At 36.2% G+C, this 22,938-nt stretch overlaps 1 protein-coding gene across 1 annotated transcript; it reads left to right on the top strand.

Annotated features, from left to right (window-relative positions):
• Window positions 1-10,977: 10,977 nt before the first annotated feature.
• Window positions 10,978-14,382, top strand: LOC111885508 (uncharacterized). Its single transcript, XM_023881751.3, has 4 exons — window positions 10,978-12,709; window positions 12,780-13,249; window positions 13,328-13,851; window positions 13,919-14,382. The coding sequence occupies exons 1-4, from the start codon at window positions 11,261-11,263 to the stop codon at window positions 14,380-14,382; spliced, it is 2,907 nt and encodes a 968-aa protein (XP_023737519.2). The 5' UTR covers window positions 10,978-11,260.
• Window positions 14,383-22,938: the final 8,556 nt, after the last annotated feature.

Below are 22,938 nucleotides of genomic sequence, written 5' to 3'. Positions count from 1 at the left end.
GAGCCCACGACGTGGAACAAGGTTGCCACGACGTGGCAAGTGTCCTGTCACCTCCGGAAGGCCCCCATATGCAACTTGGGATGACGCATGCAGTGACGACCAAGCCCACGACGTGGAACAAGGTTGCCACGACGTGGCAAGGGCCAAATTTGCCCTATAAATAGATTTGAAGGGCCAGTCGTTTAGGGTTGCTATTTTCTCTCTTCTCTCTCCCGTTTTGCATCGATTTGCATGCCAGAAGTACCCCGAAGCCCCGGTAATATTCCCAAGTCCCGAAGCAAGTCCCGAGATCCTGAAGATCCCGAGAAGTGCGGTTCCCGAGCCGAAGCTCTGCCCGCGAGAAGTTCGATTTTTGAAGAGATCTTCCAGATCTGTTGAGGAGTACTACTTTTGCAAGTCGTAGTGCTGTCCGATCATCTTCTGATCAAGTGAGTGTGTAGTTATTTTCTTCCAAATACAATAATATGAAGTATTTTAAATAAAATACGTGCTATGTGTATATATTTGGTTGTGTTATGTGTGAATGTGTATTCACTCTCTTCTATCTCATAGATATGATTTATTCTCTATGAGATATGTGCTATGTGTGTGTGTGCCTCATCTGTTATGTGGATTATGTGTTGATTAAAGCATGCTATACAGGTTTTTAAACTATGTATAAAAATGTATATTTTTATCTACTAATATGTTGGGTAGAACATGGGTAGATAGTTGGTGTGTAATAAACAGATGAGAGGCCTCGTTGTTGTTTGATTTAGTCATCTAGCGGAGTTTAGATGACGACCACATACTTTTCTAGATAGTCTTGTGGAAACATTAGCAGGTTCGCCACCTGTAGGTGTTAATGAACTTGGGTGTTCATTCGCTGTACTCCATCCCCCTCATGGTTGCCTTATTTGACTTATATTGCTGAGGTACCCCCGAAGCATGTGTTGTCGCCCCGATGAAATATTCTTAGACTAGGTCCCTTATGTTAGTTGTTTTAGGGATATTAAAGTGAGAATAACGGGAATGGGTAATTGGGTTATTGTTGGTTGGTGAAAATTAAATATGATATTTATTGTGGGTTGAAAACCCTATATGCTCACCAGGCTCCCAAGCCTGACCCACTCAGTTTTAAATTGTATTACAGGTAGTGGCGGAAGGGCATGAGATGGAGGAACCATCAAGTTGTTTTGTTTACAAGTCTGCATATGTTTATATTTGTTATATGACTTGTAATGTATTCATTTATGCTTATTGGTCTGTATCGGAACATGACACCCCGAGTTTTGATTATAATGAAAATACATTTCTTTTATGAAATGCTTCGGTAAACATTGTTTTATCATGTTTTGTTTTTGGGAACAAATTCCGCAACTCTTTCAAATCAAAAGGATTTACTCTGAAAATATTTAAAAGCACAAATGAAAATCGGTCTTTTCTGGCCGAGATTTTGGGGATGTCACAGTTTCCTCTCTTTTCTTCGATCCTACAAAACATCAAAATGTAATCTTATCACATCAAGTATTAAGAATCTAGAATAGGAACTTAAAAGAGTTAGATAATGGATTTTACCTGAAGTAGAGCCATACGTCTTGACTCTCCCATCTCTTAGATCTCTTAGGTAAATAAGGCAGCTTCGTCTCCAATGCCCCTTCTCTTGGCAATAATGGACTCTTTTGGAATGACATAAGGAACTATCTCAGAGTTTACCTTTTCTGGATCTCCAACGTCACCATTTTCAATGTCCATTGAAGTTTGGGAGTTTGATTCACCTGACAAATTTGCTTGACCAACACGCCAAATCATTGTTGATTCAACAGCTATAAGCAAATAGGTGAGATCAATGAGGGTCACGTTGTGGTCCATCATATAGTACTCTCTTACGAACTCACTATATGATTCAGAAAGTGACTGAAGAACCCAGTCAACAACCAATATCTCTGAGATATTGACACCCAACATCCTTAACCTATCAATGTATGACTTCATCTCTAAGACGTGTGCACACACAGACTTTCCATCTTCATGCTTAATTGCCAATAGGGCTTGAGTGAGCTTGAACTTTTCAAGCCTTCGAACTTGTGGGTTAGGGAGAACAATTGGAGGAGGTGGCGGAAGTGAAGCATGATCTCTTGTTCCTCGATCATATCGTGGAACATCATCTTCATTTGGAAAGCTTGTTCCATGGGATTTGGGAAGACCATGATTGTCAGAACTAGACATCTACAAAAACGGGAGAAAATTCAAGTTAAGTTGATTAGAATTCTTGATGTAACACCCAAATGAAACATCAAGTCTAGGATCCAACACAATACTCTACAACCTAGAAGAGGGATGTCGTAATCTAGTCGCAGAATATTTGAAGGTAGGTAAATGATGATTTACCAATTTCCACCATGAAAAATGAAAAGGAAATTTAAGTTTTAAATGAATTGAAACTCTTAGATCTTTTGAGATTCATTGAACTTTTCAATGGCATGTTTAAATCTCGATTATGCCCTACAATTTTTTACTGGGATGCCGAGGATCACAAATAAGGTGTGAATAACCATACGAATCACGTGGTGCACCCAATGCTACTATCACCTAATCAATGTGCCGGTTAGCCACACACGCTCCATTGATCTATGATAAGCATCGAGCCACCCTTCACTACCAATGTCATCCCCAAATTAGTGTGCCAGTTAACCACACACGCTCCACTAACGTTTGATAAGGGTATGAAGTGTAATTCCATGGATTAACATACAATTTCACATTTTGCCTAAAGTAACTATGATTTGGGAATTTGTAAAAGCATTTAGTTACTTTGTACTTCATTATACTTATAATGGAAGGTTCCTGTCCTATCCTACCCGTTCGGCTAACGACCTTCCACTAGTCAAGAGTGTGGTGGGTAAGAGTGGATACCCATTCAATCGTCATTTTATAGGCAATTTCCTTAAACACCCCTTCTAGACCAGCTTCGTAAATGAGGTCTACTAACGGTAAGACTGACTGTTTACTCATACATATATATATATATATATATATATATATATATATATATATATATATATATATATATATATATATATATAATATTAGACTTTTAATGCTATATATAGTATAGGATGTATTTTACACTTTTAAAATACTAGGTGGTTCAATTTAGTAAATTATACTTTTAATTTAATTAAATGTAAACCAAAACTTTATGGTTTTATTAAATCTCATTTAATTATACATTTTAATTAATTAATAAAACCATAAGGGTGTGATTTGAACTTTTCAAATTACTAGGGTTTTAGAATTTAAAATTTCAAATTAAGACTTTTAATCAATTTTAAAATCCAAAACTTGAGGGCAAGTTTTGAAACTTTTCAAAACATTAGGGTTTAACTTATTTAAATTCAATAAACAAAACTTTTAAGTTCAAATTTAAAATATAAAACCAAAAGGGAGTAATTTGAAACTATTTCAAACTTTATCAAGAACATACTAGATCAAAAAATTCAAATAAGGCAATTAACAACTAATTGGTGATTATCTAATTTTGACCTAGTCCAATTTCATGCAAGATAATTCACCAAATAATTTAAATAATTAAATTTAATCATATAAGGAAGTAATTATTTAATTAATATGAAGTTATCTTTTTATTTTGGCAAGGATAATCACACAATATTATAAAAATCTGATTTTTATCAATAAAAAACGTTTTGGTAACTATCTCACAACCGAAGATGCACAAAATCCCGAAATTACCTCTTTTCTAACCAGCTGACTCGTCGAGTCAAGCATGGAATCGTCGACTTCACCATGGACTCGGTGAGTTCAGCCATGGACTCGGCGAGTCCAACACCCAAAACCCCTAATTTTTGAGTTGTAAGCAAAAATAATCCATTATAGCATCAAATATATCAACCAAACAGCATTGTCTCTGATACCACTGATGGGTTTCGAGCAAAACATCATTCCTATGGTGTACATGCAAACTCTAATAGCTTTTGGATCTAGTTTGTCTAATGAACATGCAATTGAATATCCAAAGCTATAAACCCTAGATCTAGCATACAAGTAATCATATTAACATAAAATAGGGTTTAGATCTAACATTTGATTGTTATATAGCAATAACAATCAATCATTGGCTTCAGAAAGCTTAGTGCCTCAAGTGTTGCACCTCTAATGGAGTCACAAACACCACTAAGCAACAAGATGAAGAAGAGAAGAAAGGGGAAGCACCAAAACCGGTTGGAAACCCTAATCCAAGTGTAAGCCCCGTTTTTGGTGCCTAAGGGCTCCTTATATACTTAGGCAATTAGGGTTATCTAACAAGGAAACCTTAATTTGACTGCTTAAGCCCTAAGCAACCCATGGACTCCTTCTTTAGAAGCCTTGGACGACTTCTAATGGGTTTCCCCCATAGAATTCGTCCACTCCACCTTCTATGGAGTCCATAAGCCCATCTATGTAATTATCTTATAATTACACAATAAGTCCCTTAAGTTTAATTAATCTCTTTAGCCACAAAATTAATTCTTAATTAATTCTTGACTAATATTAATTAAACATTATGATTTCTCCTTTAATATATTATTCTTATAATATATTAATAAATAATAATTAAACCTTTCTCTCCTTAATTCATCCTACATATTGCTATGGTGAAGGCAACCCAAAAGGACCATGCTCATAATCGGGTCAAGTACATACCAAAATAGTTATGGAATTAGACACTAATCCAACAGTTATGGCCACCAAAAATTCACATGATCGAGCATAAAACTCATACCTGAAAACTATGTGTTACACATTTTGTGAACTAGGTCTGTTTCAATATTTTTTCTAATGATTTGTATTCAAATAGTTAGAAATGTATCCCCGTTATGTGAAAAGAAAAGAAATAAAATGGGTGGAATTGAGAAGAAATGTAACGTCCTAAAAATATGATCCAAAAATTTTATTTTTAATTTAAATAAAATAATATTCCAAAAACATTATTCATACATCTCAAATAAAAATAAGTATCTCAATAACATAACAATTAGAGTGATTTCTCAAAAGTGGAATCCATGTGGTGAGCTTTTTCCCTTAGAACCAGAAGTACCTGAAACATAAACTGAAAACCGTAAGCACAAAGCTTAGTGAGTTCCCAAACTGCCTCATACCATACATAATAAATCACATACTGGGCCCCCGCCCTACATCAGGTCTCGCTCGGCATCGGGGCCTGCTTGGTTTACAAATCTATTATTCTCAGGCCTCGCCTGTCACTGGGCCTCGCCCACTATACACATACAATCTATATCACATAATCATTCTAACACATATAATGATCATAAACACTAGCATATGTTCCTGTCCTCAGGCCCCGCCTGACATCGAGCCCCGTCTGATATACATTGCAACACATAACACATGCAAGGGTCACGCAACATCCTAACATCCTAGCATAATCAATAAGGGCCAACATTGGTTCCCTAGACCCGCTAAACCCAGTGAGGAAACTCACCTCGAATGTTGAATCTCACTAAAAGAAATCCCTAGTTGCTGCCCAGACGACTCTCCGAGCTAAACAATCCAAACAACACCCAATTAACACTTGGGTTCCAGTCTATAACCAATAATCCATACTTAGGGTAAAATGACCATCTTACCCCAAGCCTAGTTTGAACCAAAACTAAGGCCCAAATCCACAAACCAAAAAGGCCCAAAATGAGTTGTTCCTCCAAGGCCCACTTATGGACCAATATTCAAAATTTGGCCCAAATACCCCATCCATGCCTTACCATAAAGCCCAATAATTTTCCTTAGTCCAAAAGCTTGATTTCAGATGGCCCAATAAGGCCCAAAGCAACAAGGTCCAAAGAAGTGGCCCAACCGAGGCCCAAAAGATACGAAGCCCAATCCGACTGAGTAAGCAGGGCGTACTTAGTTGTACGCTAAGCGTACTCGCTGTATGGCTTGTATGCCCAACATACTCCTCCATTAAGCCAACTTTTCTATTAAGCTCTTAATGCTTAAGTCCAACGGTCCAAAACACAAATCTGAGTCCCAAAGAGTATATAGAACCATAAAGTCACTGACTTGGTGACTTTGCATGCCCCAAAAGATCCCAACTTCGATTTATAACATTCTACTTTCAAAAAAATGGCCTTAACTCATGCATGGATGTATATAAGCTTCAAAGATGACAATTTTATGAATTTAGGACCAAAAGAACACCAAGAGTGACAACTCTAAGCTTCAGAAGTGATATTAAACCACAAGATCTCATTTATGGGACCAAAAAGGGTCCAAAACTCAAACAAAGGAGATCTAAACTTTTAAAGAGAAAGAGTAAAACTTTACACCTCAAACAAGCTAGAAATGGACCAGATAATCCGGATCTACAAGCTCCTCCTTGAAAGTTGGACAAACACACCAAAATGGACACTATAAGTGCAAAATGCAAGAGAGAGGCTTAGGGTTTCAAATATGATGCTTAAGGGTCTGAGGAAGTTGAGAAATGAGGGTTTCAAAAGCCATAAGGATGCTTATATAGTGACCACACTTGAAAATTAGGGTTTTCATTAAACCTTACGTACGCTTCGCATACAAGGCTGTACGCCCCGCGTACGCATCCGGAACCCCGACCAAGCCTTCGCATGAGTATGCTAAGCATACCACTTGGTACGCCCTGTGTACTCGCTTTACAGCTTGTACGCTAAGCGTACCTTGTGGTACGCCTCGCGTAAAACATAAGGACCAAATTGAAAATTAATAAATACACAAGGACCATAAATATCATACCAGAAATTCAAGTGTTACAATAAAGTAAAAGAAATTGGTATTCCCGAGTTTCATTAAAGGAAAGAAGTGGAAGGAAATGGAAGGATCACTTTTCCTCCTAACTTTCCTTCCGATTCAGAAGAATTTGGAAAAAAAGAACCAAATGTTTAATTTTCGTTCCACTTCTCTCCGACTCGGGAACACAAAAGATAATTTATTTTCCTTTCATTTCTCTTATTTTCTCTCCTTACTTTCTTTTCTCTTCTTTTGTTTTCTCTACTACAACTCGGGAACCAGACGTAAGTGTTCTACTTTTTATATTAGTATGAGTGATTTTCATACAACAAAATTTACTGAATGAATCATGCGCTCCACCATATCTGTTTACCTGGGTGTTGGATTAATAAATGAGTTTAACAATGATCAGAGAATAACATAGATACTAGAACTATCAGAAATAAAGCTGCTTCCGATAAGCGATCTTTATATATATTAAAAACGAAAACCATAATAAAAGAATACTCCATATCACCCCAATTATATAAATGAACTATCTAATTTCGGGTTGTTTGAGATTTTGCTTATTTGAAGTTCTTATTGACTTATTTCGACTTATCATCGTTAATAAGGAGTTTTTAATGTTTAAATGAAAAGATTTCATAATCACTTATTGACTTAAATAACAAGTTTTTGATAAGTAACTTCTTACTTACTTATTGACTTATTAAATGAGTTTTTAATAAGTTGTTTTATTATTATACGTAAAATAAGAGTTTGTCAAACACTAAAAATAACTTATCGACTTATTTCGTTTTAATATCAAATAAACTAATCCAAACATGTTTTCTAAAACTCCGTTTTGATGCTGGATAAGCTAATAACACATTTACAAATAAATATAGGAGAACTTCATATATGTTATTCTTAAACATCAAAATATCATATCTGACCAACTTAATTTCTTAATATCATATTTACCCTTTATAAACCTTTAAAATATCATATTTGCCAAAATATTTTTTTACAGCGTTTCTAATAGTTTATAATAATTTTTTATATTTTAGAGTTATTAAAATAATTAAAATTTTTAACCATATTATTCTTACGTTTATAAATGGAACGTCTACTTCTAAATTGTTGGTATATCGCTCTTTTAACAAACAAAATGCTTCATCTTCGGCCATCTCCTTAGAATGTATTCATTAATTACTTAGTTTTTGTTGTTGAATATTGTTATGTTGTAGATCGATGATATTGTAGATATTACTATTAATATTTTGATATTTAAAAATGATATATATATATATATATATATATATATATATATATATATATATATATATATATATAAAAGAAGAGTGTATTCGATATTTTAAAGTTTTATGAAAGGCAAATAAGATATTTATAGATTAAGTTAGATAAATATGACATTTTGATGTTTAATAGAAGTATATAAAAACTTCTTTCCCATAAAGATAAATATAGGTTGTTTTAAACAAACAATCCCACACACCCCTTTAGTTTATATATTATTTCCCCAAGGCTTATTAGTGACCGGCTATAATCCAAATTTTTATCATACATAAAAGGAATAAAAATGCTAAAAAGTTGGTGAGGACTTAAAAGAGCTTAGTTGTTTTTTTGTTAAACAAACTTCACAATCCATTACGCGACATATCCGTGGACAAGTTTGCCCCTTTTCTCAAACATATACAAATTACAATATATTCAATTTTTGTCACAACTTGGATTTAAAAATGTATGATTATTTATATTTTCAAATTTGGTTCATATAGCACATACATATTTGTTTATAGCGATTGAATATTTTACTGAACTGGAATATAATGAAAATTTGTCATCTTTGTGTTTTTCATGACATTGACTTTCGCATTGGACCACTATAAAAAGTGTACTCCTTTTTATATTTTATTTTCGTTTAAAATCCCAATTATCTATATTATAAAATAAGCGATGTTATTTTAGGACAAACCCGCATTTTCCTCTTAAAATAATATTATTTATTTAATACTAATAATATATATTATACTAGTTGTGAGACCCGTATGTTATACGGGTTGGATAAAACAAAAAAATATATATAAATGTTTATGCAAAAATTTATTTAAATTTGAAATTTAAAAGGAAACACATTAAATAGTATATGAGTTGTAATATTGTAATTTATTGATTATTTTTAATTAAGACAATTATTAATTAAAGTGTAAATATGATCTGTTAATTAAGAAAAATAAAAAAAATGAGAAAATGACAAATAGAAAAAAACATTTATTTAAAAATACCACAAAATGACAAATATCAAAACTCATAAAATATTGACATGTGACAAAAAAAAAACCTTCATTTATTAAGTAGGATACCGATTGTTATTTTCTTTCTTATGAAAATGACTTTGCTTATTGACAATAACAATATGCAGTTATTTAATAATATTACTTATTTAGTAATGTTACCTTATATCGTTCATTTTCATTCCGTCATTCCGCGTTTCTTAAAAACCATCAATAATTTTGATGGTATTCTAATTGTTAATAATTCTAAGCCGAGAGCGACGGATCTTTTTGATAAGTTTGTCACATAGTCTTTTTGACGGTGTAAAACTAGGTATACAGAAAATATCAACCGGTTTGGATGGCTTCAAAACCGACATCTACTTGTTGTTTTTGTTTGTTTTTTACTAGCCGTTATGCTAGTCTATTTCTCTCATTAATAAAATTTAGAATGTCTAAAAATATGACTGGTTTTCTCATGTTTTTTTTACTAATTATTATGGAAGGTTTTAATGCAATAATTAAAGAAACTTATGAGAAACCACAATTTTTGGTGGGTTTAGAATGCTCTTATTGTTGTGAAAGTTGGCTGATTAATAATGCAATATAATTGTTCGGATATTGAGACTTTTCTACTTGGTTTCTAGTCTCCTAATGCTAAAAGTAATATATATGGAGTGTCTGTTAGTTTGAAAGAGGTGACTAAATGTAGGGATCTATTGTGATGCAAAGCGGAAAAATTACGGTTTTTGGATCTAGGATTTCTATTTGGTCAAAATACGACAAAGATGCAAGCTTGGATCCGATTCATACCAAATTTAAATGAAAACTAACGCTTTGGAAATGTGATTCATTATCGATTGACGGTGATCTTATACCTACAACATCAAAATTGGGAAGCTTGAAAATGCTAGGAGTACACTTGTGTTTGTGAGTGAGAGGGGGGGATTGGCTACAGGAAAAACTATTGGATCAAATGGGATCCGTTTTACCTTTCAAAGTAAAGGGTTGCATTGAGATTGAAAGTCCATTTGTTATTTGTGATGCTGATATTGAGATGATTGATTACATTTTCATCAGTTGCAATTTTGTCAAGGAGTAATGGAGGAAAATTCTTGGAGGATGGGATATTATACGGTTGCAATCGCTTACGATTACTTTTATTTGGTTTAGGTCCTTAGGAATCCCACTTTTGCTTTAATTCCTAAACCATGTAATTTTTTATTGGTTAGTTTCTAACTAGACTTTCTCTAGTAAAATATTTTGTTGCCACTCAAAAATATGTTATCTTAAGATAATCAATTACTTGAAATAGTCATTCTAGTCTCTCGTAATATATATTTTCAGGTAAAGTCCACAACTTAGGTTTTCGGCTTAATTTATATGAAATGACTAGTATCCTTACATGTGAATGCATACGCCATATGCATGTATTTTACTGACGTGTAATAAGATAGTTAGTTATTTATATTAATGTGACTTTCTCATATGGCGATTTCGGCGACGATAGGCTCTAGAGGGACCAATAATGGTGTGAATCTGCTTCAGGATTCGTAATAAAAAAATAACGTGAAAAAAAAATACTAAAAATCCACATCAACATACAGACTAAATCGTGTGAAAACTCAACATTACTTTTTTTTTTTTTCATATGGTGGATAAATGATATTTTCAACTCAAAATGTTTTTATTGTATACGGTTATTTATAAATCTGTTCATCCAATCTGGGTTTGGACTTTGGATTACTGGATAAACCAATTTAAAACGTGGGTGAAGATCTGGATGTGAATATGATTTATTTGAATATAACAATTACAATATGTTCCAATTGAAACGCAAATAAACGTTTTTAATTATTTGAGTGAATTACAAAATGGTCCATGTGTTTAATTGGCTTTATATTTTGGGAAAATGACATTTGAGGGTAATAAAGTATTCGTCATGTATTCATTAGGTCCCTTATCTTTTTTTTGTCTTTATTATACCATTGAACTTATAATCCCTGTTCACCAAAACCCTTGATACCGGTTATCACCTGTTTTACCGGTTACCACATTTAATTAGAGATGACATGTCTTATTACGTGGAATTAGAACACATTTAATTACCGTTTCTCTTTCACCCTACAGTTAGGGTTCGTTTTAATTGAGGGAAGAAAAAGTTCAATCGAAGCATACGGTTAGGAAATTGAAGAGAACTGGTGAATGCGAGTGTTATAGTGAAGAAGATGGCCTCCGATTCCAAACAAAGTAAGTATTTAACAGTTTATATACATTATAATGGTTTATTCGCACGAAAACCATTAGTGTACTTGAACGCTGTTGTTGTTTCAATCCGTGATGTCGATTTTGGTGCAATGGATTTCAAAGACTTTAACTTGTTCATTGCAAAGTTGATTGAAGGCAGTTGTGATAATGTATATTATTGCACTAGAAATGAACCATTGGCAGAGGGTATTAGGAGAATTAGGAATGATGCTGACTACTTTGAGTTTATTGAAACGGGTTATAGTGATGAAGCCGGTCTAAGAATGAATGTGTATATAGACCACGAAAATGAACCTGTACTTGATTGGGCTGATATGGAAGTAATGGAAGATGATGAAGGGCATTATTCTGAGGAAGACCTGGATGATGATATAGATTCACAACTTTCTGATGATGTTCCATATGAGCATGAAGCAGATGATTACATTCCTTCTCTTGACAAGACTATTGGTGATGAATTCTTACATCGGGTGTCAGGTATGTGTAAGGATATAGATGATGAGGCTGAAACTGATGAGGTTGAAACCAAGAATGGAGATGACAAACCAGTGTACCCTATCCATAATGAGAACCAGAAATGGGACAAAATGGTGCCAATTCTAGGTATGAGATTCTCTAACCCCATGGAATTGAAAAATTGTTTGACTAACTATGCAGTGAAGAATGGGTACAACCTTTATTTTGAGAAAAATGATAGTCAGAGGTTATTAGTGAGATGTTGTAAAGAGAACAAGAACCCCTCTTGTCCTTTTAGACTGTGGGCTTCCTGGATGAGCAGTGAAAGGTCTTTCCAAATTAAGTCATTAGTTGATGAACATAACTGTTCAAGAGTCTTCAAACTTGGTTCCATTGTAACATATAAATGGATTGGAATGCATTTTAAGAATCAACTTGTGAAGAACCCTAAAATGAGCATAAGGAAAATGAAGGCCAAAGTGAGTACAAAGTTTAACTTGATTGTTAGTGTCACTCAATGTAGAAATGCTAAGAGATATGCTTTGGATGAGATAGAGGGTAGTTTGATGGAACATTATGGTAAAGTATGGAGTTATGGAGAAGAAATAATGAGGACAAATCCTGGTTCAACAGTAAAGATAGATGTGAATGTCATGCCTGATTCCACAACCTACTTTTCTAAAATGTATGTTTGTTTTAAGGGTGTGAAGGATGGTTGGATTGCAGCATGTAGGAGGGTAATAGGGGTAGATGGTTGTTTTTTAAAGGGTATATGTAGAGGCCAACTGTTAGCAGCTATGGGTAGGGATGCAAACAACCACATCTTCCCTATTGCATGGGCTGTGGTGGAAGTTGAAAATAAGGAAACATGGAAGTGGTTTCTTGACCTCCTTCTGGATGACATTGAAATGGGAATTGGTCATGGATTGACCCTCATATCAGACCAACACAAGGTATATTTCTGTTTTGTTTTGTTTAAGTTGAATGTTTTTGTTATGTCATCTATTTCATGCTTTCTTTCAGGGATTAATAGAGGCTGTCAAAGAAAGGGTTCCAGCAGCAGAGCATAGACAATGTGCTAGGCACATATATGCTAACTTCAAGAAAAGATTCAAAGGTGAACAATATAGGAAGTTGTTTTGGGCAGCAGCTGCTAGTACTACTCAACCAAAATTTGAGGCAGAAATGAATTCCATAAAAAAAATTGACCCTTTGGCTTATGAACACCTCATGGAAAGGGACCCTAAAATTTGGTGCAGGGCATTCTTTGAAGTGGACAGGGCTTGTGATGCTTATGAGAATGGCATATCAGAAAGTTTCAACTCCATTATTGATCTTGCTAGGAAAAGGCCACTCATCACCATGTTGGAAGAGATAAGGATTTATGCAATGGAGAGGATGTATAAAATGTTGCAAGAGGGACAAAGTTGGGGTAATTTAAAAATATGTCCATCTATAAGGTTGAAGATATCAAAGCTAAAGAAACAGCAAAGGTATGATATAACTTCTATTATATTAATATTATATGTCTCATATATAAGATTAATAGAACTTCTTATTTTTTTGGGCAGATTTTGGGGTGTTATACCATCTGGGATACAACAATATGAAGTTAGGATTGGAAATGATGGATATGCTGTGGACCTTAACAACAACACATGTGGATGTAGATCTTGGCAAGTATCAGGTCTCCCATGTGTGCATGCAGTGGCAGCCATTTCATACCTTAACAGGAATGCAGAGGATTATGTTGCACCATGGTTCCATACATCCATGTTCTTGACTTGTTACAACCATACCATTAACCCACTTAATGGTAGTTCCATGTGGCCTGAAGCTCCCTACATGAAGCCATTGCCTCCTCAAAAAAGAAGGTTACCAGGAAGGCCAACCCTTAAAAGGAAAAAAGATCAATCTGAGATGGAAAGCAAGGGGAAAACAAGGCATACTATCTCAAAAGCAGGTTCAGTTAATAGATGCACTATTTGTAGAGAAAGGGGCCACAATAGATCAACATGTCCTACTAGACCAGCAGATGTAGCATCCACTTCAAGGCCAAAAAACAAGAAACCTAAAAAATGTAAAAAAGAGAAAGGTATGCTATTAAAACAATATAATTTAAATGGAACATCCAACTCATTAGCTACATATTTGTATAGCAGGTAAAGTGGAACCAGTTCAAGTGGATCCAGTTCAAGCAAATCCAGTGGATCCAGTTCAAGTACCAGCTCCACAGGTTGATCCAGTTCAAGCAGATCCGGTAGATCCAATTCAAGTACCAGCTCCACATGTTGAACCAGTTCAAGAAGATCCAGTGGATCAACTTCAAGTACAAGCTCCACATGTTGAACCAGTTCAAGAAGATCCAGTGGATCCACTTCAAGTACCAGCTCCACATGTTGAACCAGTTCAAGCAGATCCAATGGATCCAGTTGATGTACCAGCTCCTCCAGTGGATCCAGTTCAAGTAGATGATCCACATCCAGATGTTGATGTCCCTGCTCAACCAGTTGCAACTAGACAGAGGATACGAAAATACTCAGAAAGAATTACCAAGATAGGGTTGAGAAGGAAGGTTTTGAAGAAAGAAGGAAGCACTGGACACAACCCAATGGTGTTGGAATGATTTTATTTGGAAAGACAAACTTTTAGTCTTATAAATATGTAATTGGGAAAAATTTAAGAATCATGGCACATGGCACATCTTTTGACATATTAGGACAACTGTGGGCACAGCTTTTGTAATAGTGCACATGCTGATGGAATATTACAACTTTGTCTTTTATCTATATGCTTTGGTGTACGGTTATTTGCATATAGATTGTTTAATCTTATATTATCTATCATAAATCAAGTAAATTTAGTATTACTACATTAAGCAAAGTTTGGTGTTGTTGTTGTTGTTAATCTGGACCATATTACCCTTGGATCACATCAACACATTGACAATTGATTACTGCCAAATTTAATATGGACCATTTTACCCTTGGATCACATCAAGACATTAACAATTGATTAATGCCAAGATTTGGTCTTAATACATTAAGAAATGTTTGATGTATCCAATGTGGTTAATCTGGACCATTTTACCCTTGGATCACATCAACACAATAACAATTGACTGCCAAATTTAATCTGGACCATTTTACCCTTGGATCACATCAACACAATAACAATTCACTGCCAAATTTAATCTGGACCATTTTACCCATGCATCACATCAACACAATAACAATTCACTGCCAAATTTAATCTGGACCATTTTACCCATGCATCATGTCCAATTCATTAACCTTTTAAACAAATTAATACTTCTTGGAAAGCACTCAAAACATCAAACTATCATTAATCAAAAAGATTTAGTCATAATACATCAAACAAATTACAACATTAAGGATTACATTTAGTCTTTGAATACAGCTAAACTAAGGGTTAAATTAAGGGCTAAACTACTTCTTAAACACAAACAGCAGAAACAACACAATCATCACAACTTTATGAGTAAATAGCTTCCATTTGAGTTTTTCAAACTCTTGTCTAACAACCAAATTTTCTTGTTCCATCTTCATCTTACATATGCTGATCTCGTTTTCCAATATAGAAACTTTGAGGGTTAAATTGCACGGTTCTTTTTTGTCCTTCCCAGAATTGACTTCATTTTTAGGGGTTTCAGGCTCCAACCATTCCCAGAACTTGCATTTTGGTCCTTCATTCTTGAAAAAAGTAACAAATTGGTTAAAGAAAGAAGATTAAACGAAAAGTAAAAAACAATTGCTTTACCATGGAGTTTGGGCACAATCTGAATTTTTTTCCTGGATTGTCTTTAGTTCGTGAAGTTCGTACACGAGATGGCAACCCACAGTAACAAGGGTTTTCAGGTTGAAATTCAAAATTTCGTTTGGAAGAAATAGAAGAAGAAGAAGAAGACATGTCGATCTAGGGCAAGAACGGGCAAGAACGATGCAGTACTGTAACTTTGCAATTAATAAGCCCAGTTTATGGCACATAATGCCACGTAATATCCACATAAGTAGTAACCTACAACAACCGGTATCAAGGGTTTTGGTGAACAGGGATTATAAGTTCAATGGTATAATAAAGACAAAAAAAAAGATAAGGGACCTAATGAATACAAGACGAATACTTTATTACCCTCAAAGGTCATTTTCCCTTATATTTTTTATTTATCAATTGTTGAGTTTTCAATTTGAAAACCGTTCTTAATGCCTTTTTTTTAAAAAAATATATATATAAATCAGAATGGCCTTTGAGAGATATAAAATGATTGAATTAGTCTAGTAATCATATTATATTTATTTAATCTATATATATATATATATATATATATATATATATATATATATATATATATATATATATATATATATATATATATATATATTTATGAACAGCTATATTTATTTAATATTTAACTATATTTTAATTTGCCGTTGAATAAAAATTATATTTTTATTTACTATTAAAAAAGGATGAGCCAACCATCCAATTCCAACCCCTTCGCCCCTCCCTTTCTTTGCATACGTCAACCAACACCTTCTCTAGCGAGCTTGTCTTTTTTTGAAGCTCGTCTTCTTTACAAAAACCCTGTTCCTAATCAATTACATATTCCACTAATTAAGATTTATATCCGTAAACAATACGAGTCTATAACAAATATACAATTGTAAGTTGTATCAGTATTGCATCTAATATTGATACAACCACGCACCCAATAATCAATATGCTTAACCCCTTTTCTCGAAATTTCAATGGTGAGGTTGAGTGGTGGCCCTATTTTTTCTTTGATAACACAAAAAAAATAAACAAATCAATTAATCATTTTATGTCTTTTAGGGACCACAATGTGACAAAACAAACATTAAGGCCAAATTATGTTTAAATTCTTAACTCGAGACTTGACTAAGAAAAGTACATAACCACATAGATTCTTTTTCTGTAATTTACTTTAATTTATTATAAGACAAACCTGTAAAAATGATCCTTGAGGTTTGCTGTTTTTAGGTGTCGTCCAAAGAGTTTAAAAATTACGGATATTGTGTTTATAGCCTAGTTTTATTATCAGTGACGGGCGCAAGAATACATCATAGGTGTTGCCGATATATGAAATGTAGGTAAAAAAAATTGAAAAATCGAAATTTTTTCCATTGCGGACAAAAAAGTTAGGGGTTGTCGGTGCCACACCAAGAACCCCTTAAAACAGTCCGTGTTTATTATAGGTTTTGTCTAAGTCAAAATTAAAATGACAATTTACCTTAATGTATATGTTTTAGTTGTTAATTTCTTAATGTTTTACTATTATTAACACAAAAGAGAAAGGGACTTGCAACCCCTCTCTCCCACCCCACCATAATCGACAACTCACATTCTCCCCCTCTTTATCTTCTCTGCCGACCATCATTTGTCCATGACCACTGGGTCACTTGAAATTGAAATAAAGAATTGGTTGAACATCGAGATAAATAAATTCATCAGATTCAAATAAATTAAACACAAATGTCATGCAATTTCTTGAACAAATTCAAATAAGAAGACTCTAAGAGCATGATATGATGCAACAACAAGAGGAGGGGAGGTTCCCTCAACGAGTCAACAATTTGAGAATTTTCACATTGGAATAGGATTAAATTTGATGTTTTTCTTATTAATACAACCGGGCACATGCTCTCAATCAAATTTGGGCTAAGGCTATTCCACTTTGAAAGTTGGGAGAATTGGGCTATAGCTGAAAAAAAATCAAGCCCACTCCTGGCTCTACTTGGTTCACAAACGTTCATATGATTTTTGTTATTTACTCTTAGTTCTTTATATATATATATATATATATATATATATATATATATATATATATATATATATATATATATATATATATATATATATATATATATATATATATATATATTCAAATTGTATATGATTAAACCTTAGAAATGTACCCCTTCTCTCTTCGAAAAAGCAATAAAATCCTAAAAAAAACAACGGGGATGAAACTCAAAATTTAAGCCCATAATTTGGCATACATCTCGAATTTAAACTTGGAAAGAAACATGTTAGCATATGAAATATTCTTCCATTGCTATGTGTTTGAATCTTTTATCCTTCTAATGGTCACTCATTTTTTATAGGTGGTCTTAGGAACAAGACAATTGTTAACGTATATTGCTATATGTATAATAATGAACATTTTCTAAATTAAGGATCAACATAGAGTAATTGTTATTCTTTGCATTTAACACAAACAAATTGTTCTTAAGTAAACCTAACTTTTATATTTCTTTCTCAAGTTTTTTTTTGTGTGAAATACTACTAAAAACGTATTATTGTAGATAATATCACATGAAAAAATATTACGATAGCATATACTCTAGTCAAATATATCAAATTTACAACCATCATCGAGATGGTTAAGTGGTAAACATTCTAAAATGGAGAGGCTCCACGTTTATTAAGTCTCACAAGTTTCAATAGGGTGACCTGGTCGTTGAAAATAAAGATATCTCTGATTAACAACTAATTCTTAATATTAAAAAAACATTGTTAAATAAGGCCTACGGATTATTATTTTTTCCTGGATTTTTTTGGAATGTGCTCCAATAAGTTTATACAAAAACCACATGATGAATGGTATAGGGTTTCCTCATAAGGCAATGCAAGTGGTTGTAAGCTTATGAGATAGATCTAATTGGGCCACCCATGGTGGTAAATTCAAGGTCAATTGGTCACATGTATCGTTTAACATCCATTTTCGAGATATTAAAGAGTTTATCAATTAAGAGCTAATGACAATGTGAAAAAATCATATGAAATAGTTTATCAATTCAGAGCTAACGACAATGCGAAAGAAATCATAAAAATTATGACGAGATACCCTGTAACGACCCAATTTTCACGTCCAAAAATTTCGTTTTTAAAACATTACTTAGAAAACATTAATAATTAAAAACATTGTTTAATTAAACCATTTCACATCGGAAACCAAATTTGAAATCCACAACATGTCAACAACCAAAATATCAGAGCGTCAATCCCAGAATAAACTCATAACTGCGGAAACAAGAGTGTGTGTGATATGCGGCTACCGCGCCGGCTCCTTTCCCTTAGTTGAAGAGGTACCTGAAACAACAACTGAAAAACGTAAGCACAAAGCTTAATGAGTTCCCCCATCGTACCACATACCATACAACACATATCATACATACTGCCAGGCTATTCTAGGGTGCCTGACTACCCAATACGGCCATTCTGGGGTGCCGACTACCCGTGCGGCCATTCTGGGGTGCCGTCTACCCGTGTCAAGCCATTCTGGGGTGCTGACTACCCATGTCAAGCCGTTCTGGGGTGCTGACTACCCTTCGGTCCTAACGACCGAACCTCGGGGACTATTTCACCCCTACTACTACTACTATCACATATCATAACATAACATATTATCAGACATATCTGGGGTGTTTGAACTACCCTTCGGTCCTAACAACCGAACTCGGGGACTGCTCCCCTCCTCCTACCTCTAACTCATATAACAGATCATGCTAGCATATAAACATAACATCACATACTGTCAGACGTATCTGGGGTGTCTGACTACCCTCCGGTCCTAACAACCGAACTTTACTACTGTCACATATAACATATTATGCTAGCATTTAACATATCAGGTAGTAGCAAACCTAGATGATATCACAAAGACAATCATCTATCATACGTCTCCTACTGGTGGGTCGGCATTGTGGCCTTAGACCCACCGCTACTGGAAGGTAACTCACCTCGAAATAGCTGCTGAAAGTCTGCTTGCTGAGCGCCTGACTGCTGAACCGGAGCTCCCCAGCTAAAATTTCCAAAATCACTAAGTCAGATATTGATAACTAATCTTAGGGTAAAATGACTATTTTACCCCCGGTCAAAGTCAACTTCCTGGTTGACCGGACTCGCCGAGTCCCTTCCATCTGTTCTAGATCTACACCCATTTCTACTCGTCGAGCTTAGCGAACACTCGACCCGTTCTTCCTCGATGCATACATACTAAGTCCAAGTTCATCTAACTCGTCGAGTTGAAGAACAACTCGTCGAGTCTAAGGCAATCTTCATCGGACTCGCCAAGTCGCTCATCCAACTCGCCGAGTCCACGGCTAACTTCATAGGACTCGCCGAGTTCATTCAGTCCTTTTTCTATACAGACCTGATTTGAGCCATGCAGCGGCTCCAAACCACAGATCTAGGCTTCTAGGGCATGCTTATCACGTAAAGTTGTAAACTTTACGTGCATGCATAGCTTTAGGGGCTTCAAATGTCCAAACTAAGCTCTTAATGGGGTTCTAAGCTCAAGAGGGACCTTAATCACTAATATGACTGAAACGTAACATTTCAAGAAGGTAATGAGAGTCCAAATCTGAAGTATAACCCGACCCTAAGGTTTCTCTTCAAGGATTTGGGGTTTTAGGGCTTAAAAGCAACAATTTAGGGACAAACAAGATCTAATAGATCAATAACCAATATGGAAACTTTATTACCAGAATGGATGACCACAAATGAATGTGTTATGGATCTAAGTCCCCCTCCTTGACCTCTTCAACTTCTCCTTTCTTCCACTTGCTCCAAGGTGCACCAAAAGTCCCCTCAATCTCCCCAAATGAATGTGTTATGGATCTAATAGATCAATAGGTATCCCAGCTACCACCGAAGTCTAGCACGTACGCCCGCAACATATCCTCCAGAGTCTGGATGGTCCGCTCGCTCTGACCATCTGTCTGCGGGTGAAAGGCGGTGCTAAAATGCAAACGAGTGCCCAACTCGTCATGAAACCTCTTCCAAAACCTGGAAGTAAAACACACATCCCTGTCCGAGATAACCGATACCGGCACCTCGTGCCTCGCCACAATCTCCCTAATATAGATGTCGGCCAATTTCTCGGCCGATATGCTCTCCTGAATCGGAATAAAATGAGCACTCTTGGTCAATCGATCCACGATGAACCAAATTGAATCTACTCCACGCGTGGTCCTGGGAAGCTTCGTGATAAAATCCATCGTGATATCTTCCCATTTCCACAATGGGATGTCCAACGGCTGCATCTTGCCATGCGGTCTCTGATGTTCGCCCTTGACCTTCCTGCAGGTCAAGCACCGCTCGACGTACAAAGCCACATCCCGCTTCATGCAGGGCCACCAATAATCTAGACGAAAATCCGTATACATCTTCGTCGCCCCTGGATGAATAGAGAATCGGGATTTATGCGCCTCCTCCATCAAGATCTGGCGCACGCCTCCGTGATACGACACCCACACCCTACGGTGTAGTGTCAATAGTCCTCAGCTATCATAATCGAAGGAGGAAACCTGACCCACCACACGCTCGCTTTTCCGATGCTCCTCCTGTTGAGCCTCCCAAATTTGCTCCAACAGGGGAGTCACTACGGTCATCCTCATGCAAATATCCCTGATCGGTGCCGCCTTGCGGCTAAGCGCATCGGCCACCACGTTGGCCTTCCCTGGGTGGTAGAGGATCTCACAATCATAATCTTTCACCACGTCCAACCACCGACGCTGCCTCATGTTCAGATTCGGATGATCTATGAGGTACCTCAAACTCTTGTGGTCCGTGTAGATGGTACATCGAACCCCGTAGAGGTAATGCCGCCAAATCTTGAGGGCAAAAACCACCGCCCCCAACTCCAAATCATGCGTCGGGTAGTTCGCCTCGTGAGGCTTGAGCTGCCTCGAAGCGTAGGCAATGACATGCCCCCTCTGCATCAGTACCGCGCCCAACACTGAAATGGACGCGTCACAGTAAACCACAAAATCCTCTACGCCCTCTGGCAGGGCTAAAATTGGTGCCTCGCACAATCTCTGTCTCAGTGTCTCAAACGCAGCCTACTGCTCGGGTCCCCACCGAGAGACTACGACTTTCTTCGTCAGCCGCGTCAAGGGTACGGCTATCTTGGAGAAATCCTGAATGAATCTCTGATAGTAGCCTGCTTGTAACGACCCGTTCCCGGTATGTTAATTTATTGGGTTTTGTTATGAGTTTGCAAGAGGAACTCGGCGAGTTCATAGCCTGACTCGCCGAGTAGGGTCGCGGCTGCGAGCACGCGTGAGCCGGGGACTCGGCGAGTCCATATTCTGGACTCGGCGAGTCTATCCGTCTGGGTGAAACCCTAAATCCCCGGGTTGCCCACTATTTAAACCACCTTATAGCCCCATTCTCGCCTCCCTCACCCTGTGAACACTGTAAGAAAGAACCCTAATCCTCCCTTGTGTGAGCTAAGTGTTTTGTGCCATTTTGTGAAGGTGTGAAGAAGGATAAGAAGAAAGAAGCAAGGAGAAGAGTTGGAGTGCAAAGATTCAAGGGCAAATCTGAGTTATTTGAGGTATTTCCGGAGTTCCCTCTTGTTATATGCCCTAAACTTCCATTGGAGCTCTTCTAAGAGCTAATTGATGTTTGTTCCAAGCCTTATGTTTGCATGAATGTCTTAATAAGTCGAAATACCTTTGGATCTGAATGTTGGGGTGTTGTAGAGCCCATATCTTCTGTCTTTTTGGAGTTACTTTGCATAATAATCATAGATCTACCCATTTTATGCATCTTTTAGCCTTATTTCCCTTATTCATGAGGTTGTGCACGTAAAGTTGGAAACTTTACGTGGTAAATCAGCTTATTGGACTCAGATCTATCTATTGTATGCGTTGGATTCAAACAAAATCGAGTAAAAATCAGTTGCATGGCGGCAACTCGGCGAGTCGGGAAGAACGACTCGGCGAGTTGGGTCGCGAGTTCCCGAGTCCTTCATTTTGACCAGTGTCGAGTGAATCCAGTGAGTTAGAGAGTGGACTCAGCGAGTTGAGGGTAGACTCAGTGATGAAGGGACTCGGCGAGTTGTTCATACAACTCGGCGAGTCCAAGGCAATCTTCTTAGGATCATGAACAACTCGTCGAGTTTGTTCATACGGCTCGGCGAGTCGGATGAAGATTGTCTGAGTTCTTGGATCAAGAGGGTACTCGTCGAGTCGATGCCACACTCGACGAGTAGCAGCGGGTAGAACTGAGAAGTGAGAATAGGACTCGGCGAGTTGGGTGACCCAACTCGGCGAGTCAGCCCCAACAGTAAGTTGACTTTGACCAAGGGTAGAAGAGTCATTTTACCCCAAGTGCAGTGTTTAGTATTTGA

Source organism: Lactuca sativa, chromosome 9, assembly GCF_002870075.4.
Source record: "Lactuca sativa cultivar Salinas chromosome 9, Lsat_Salinas_v11, whole genome shotgun sequence".
Taxonomy (NCBI): Eukaryota; Viridiplantae; Streptophyta; class Magnoliopsida; order Asterales; family Asteraceae; genus Lactuca; species Lactuca sativa.
This window is presented reverse-complemented; position numbering and strand designations above follow the sequence as displayed.

Bases quoted from the DNA above. Each gene is read 5' to 3' on its own strand.
- LOC111885508 (XM_023881751.3), top strand. From the start codon at position 11,261: ATGGCCTCCGATTCCAAACAAAGTAAGTATTTAACAGTTTATATACAT. The intron at 12,710-12,779 runs GTATATTTCTGT...GCTTTCTTTCAG, and splicing joins TCATATCAGACCAACACAAG to GGATTAATAGAGGCTGTCAA. The intron at 13,852-13,918 runs GTATGCTATTAA...TTTGTATAGCAG, and splicing joins AAAATGTAAAAAAGAGAAAG to GTAAAGTGGAACCAGTTCAA.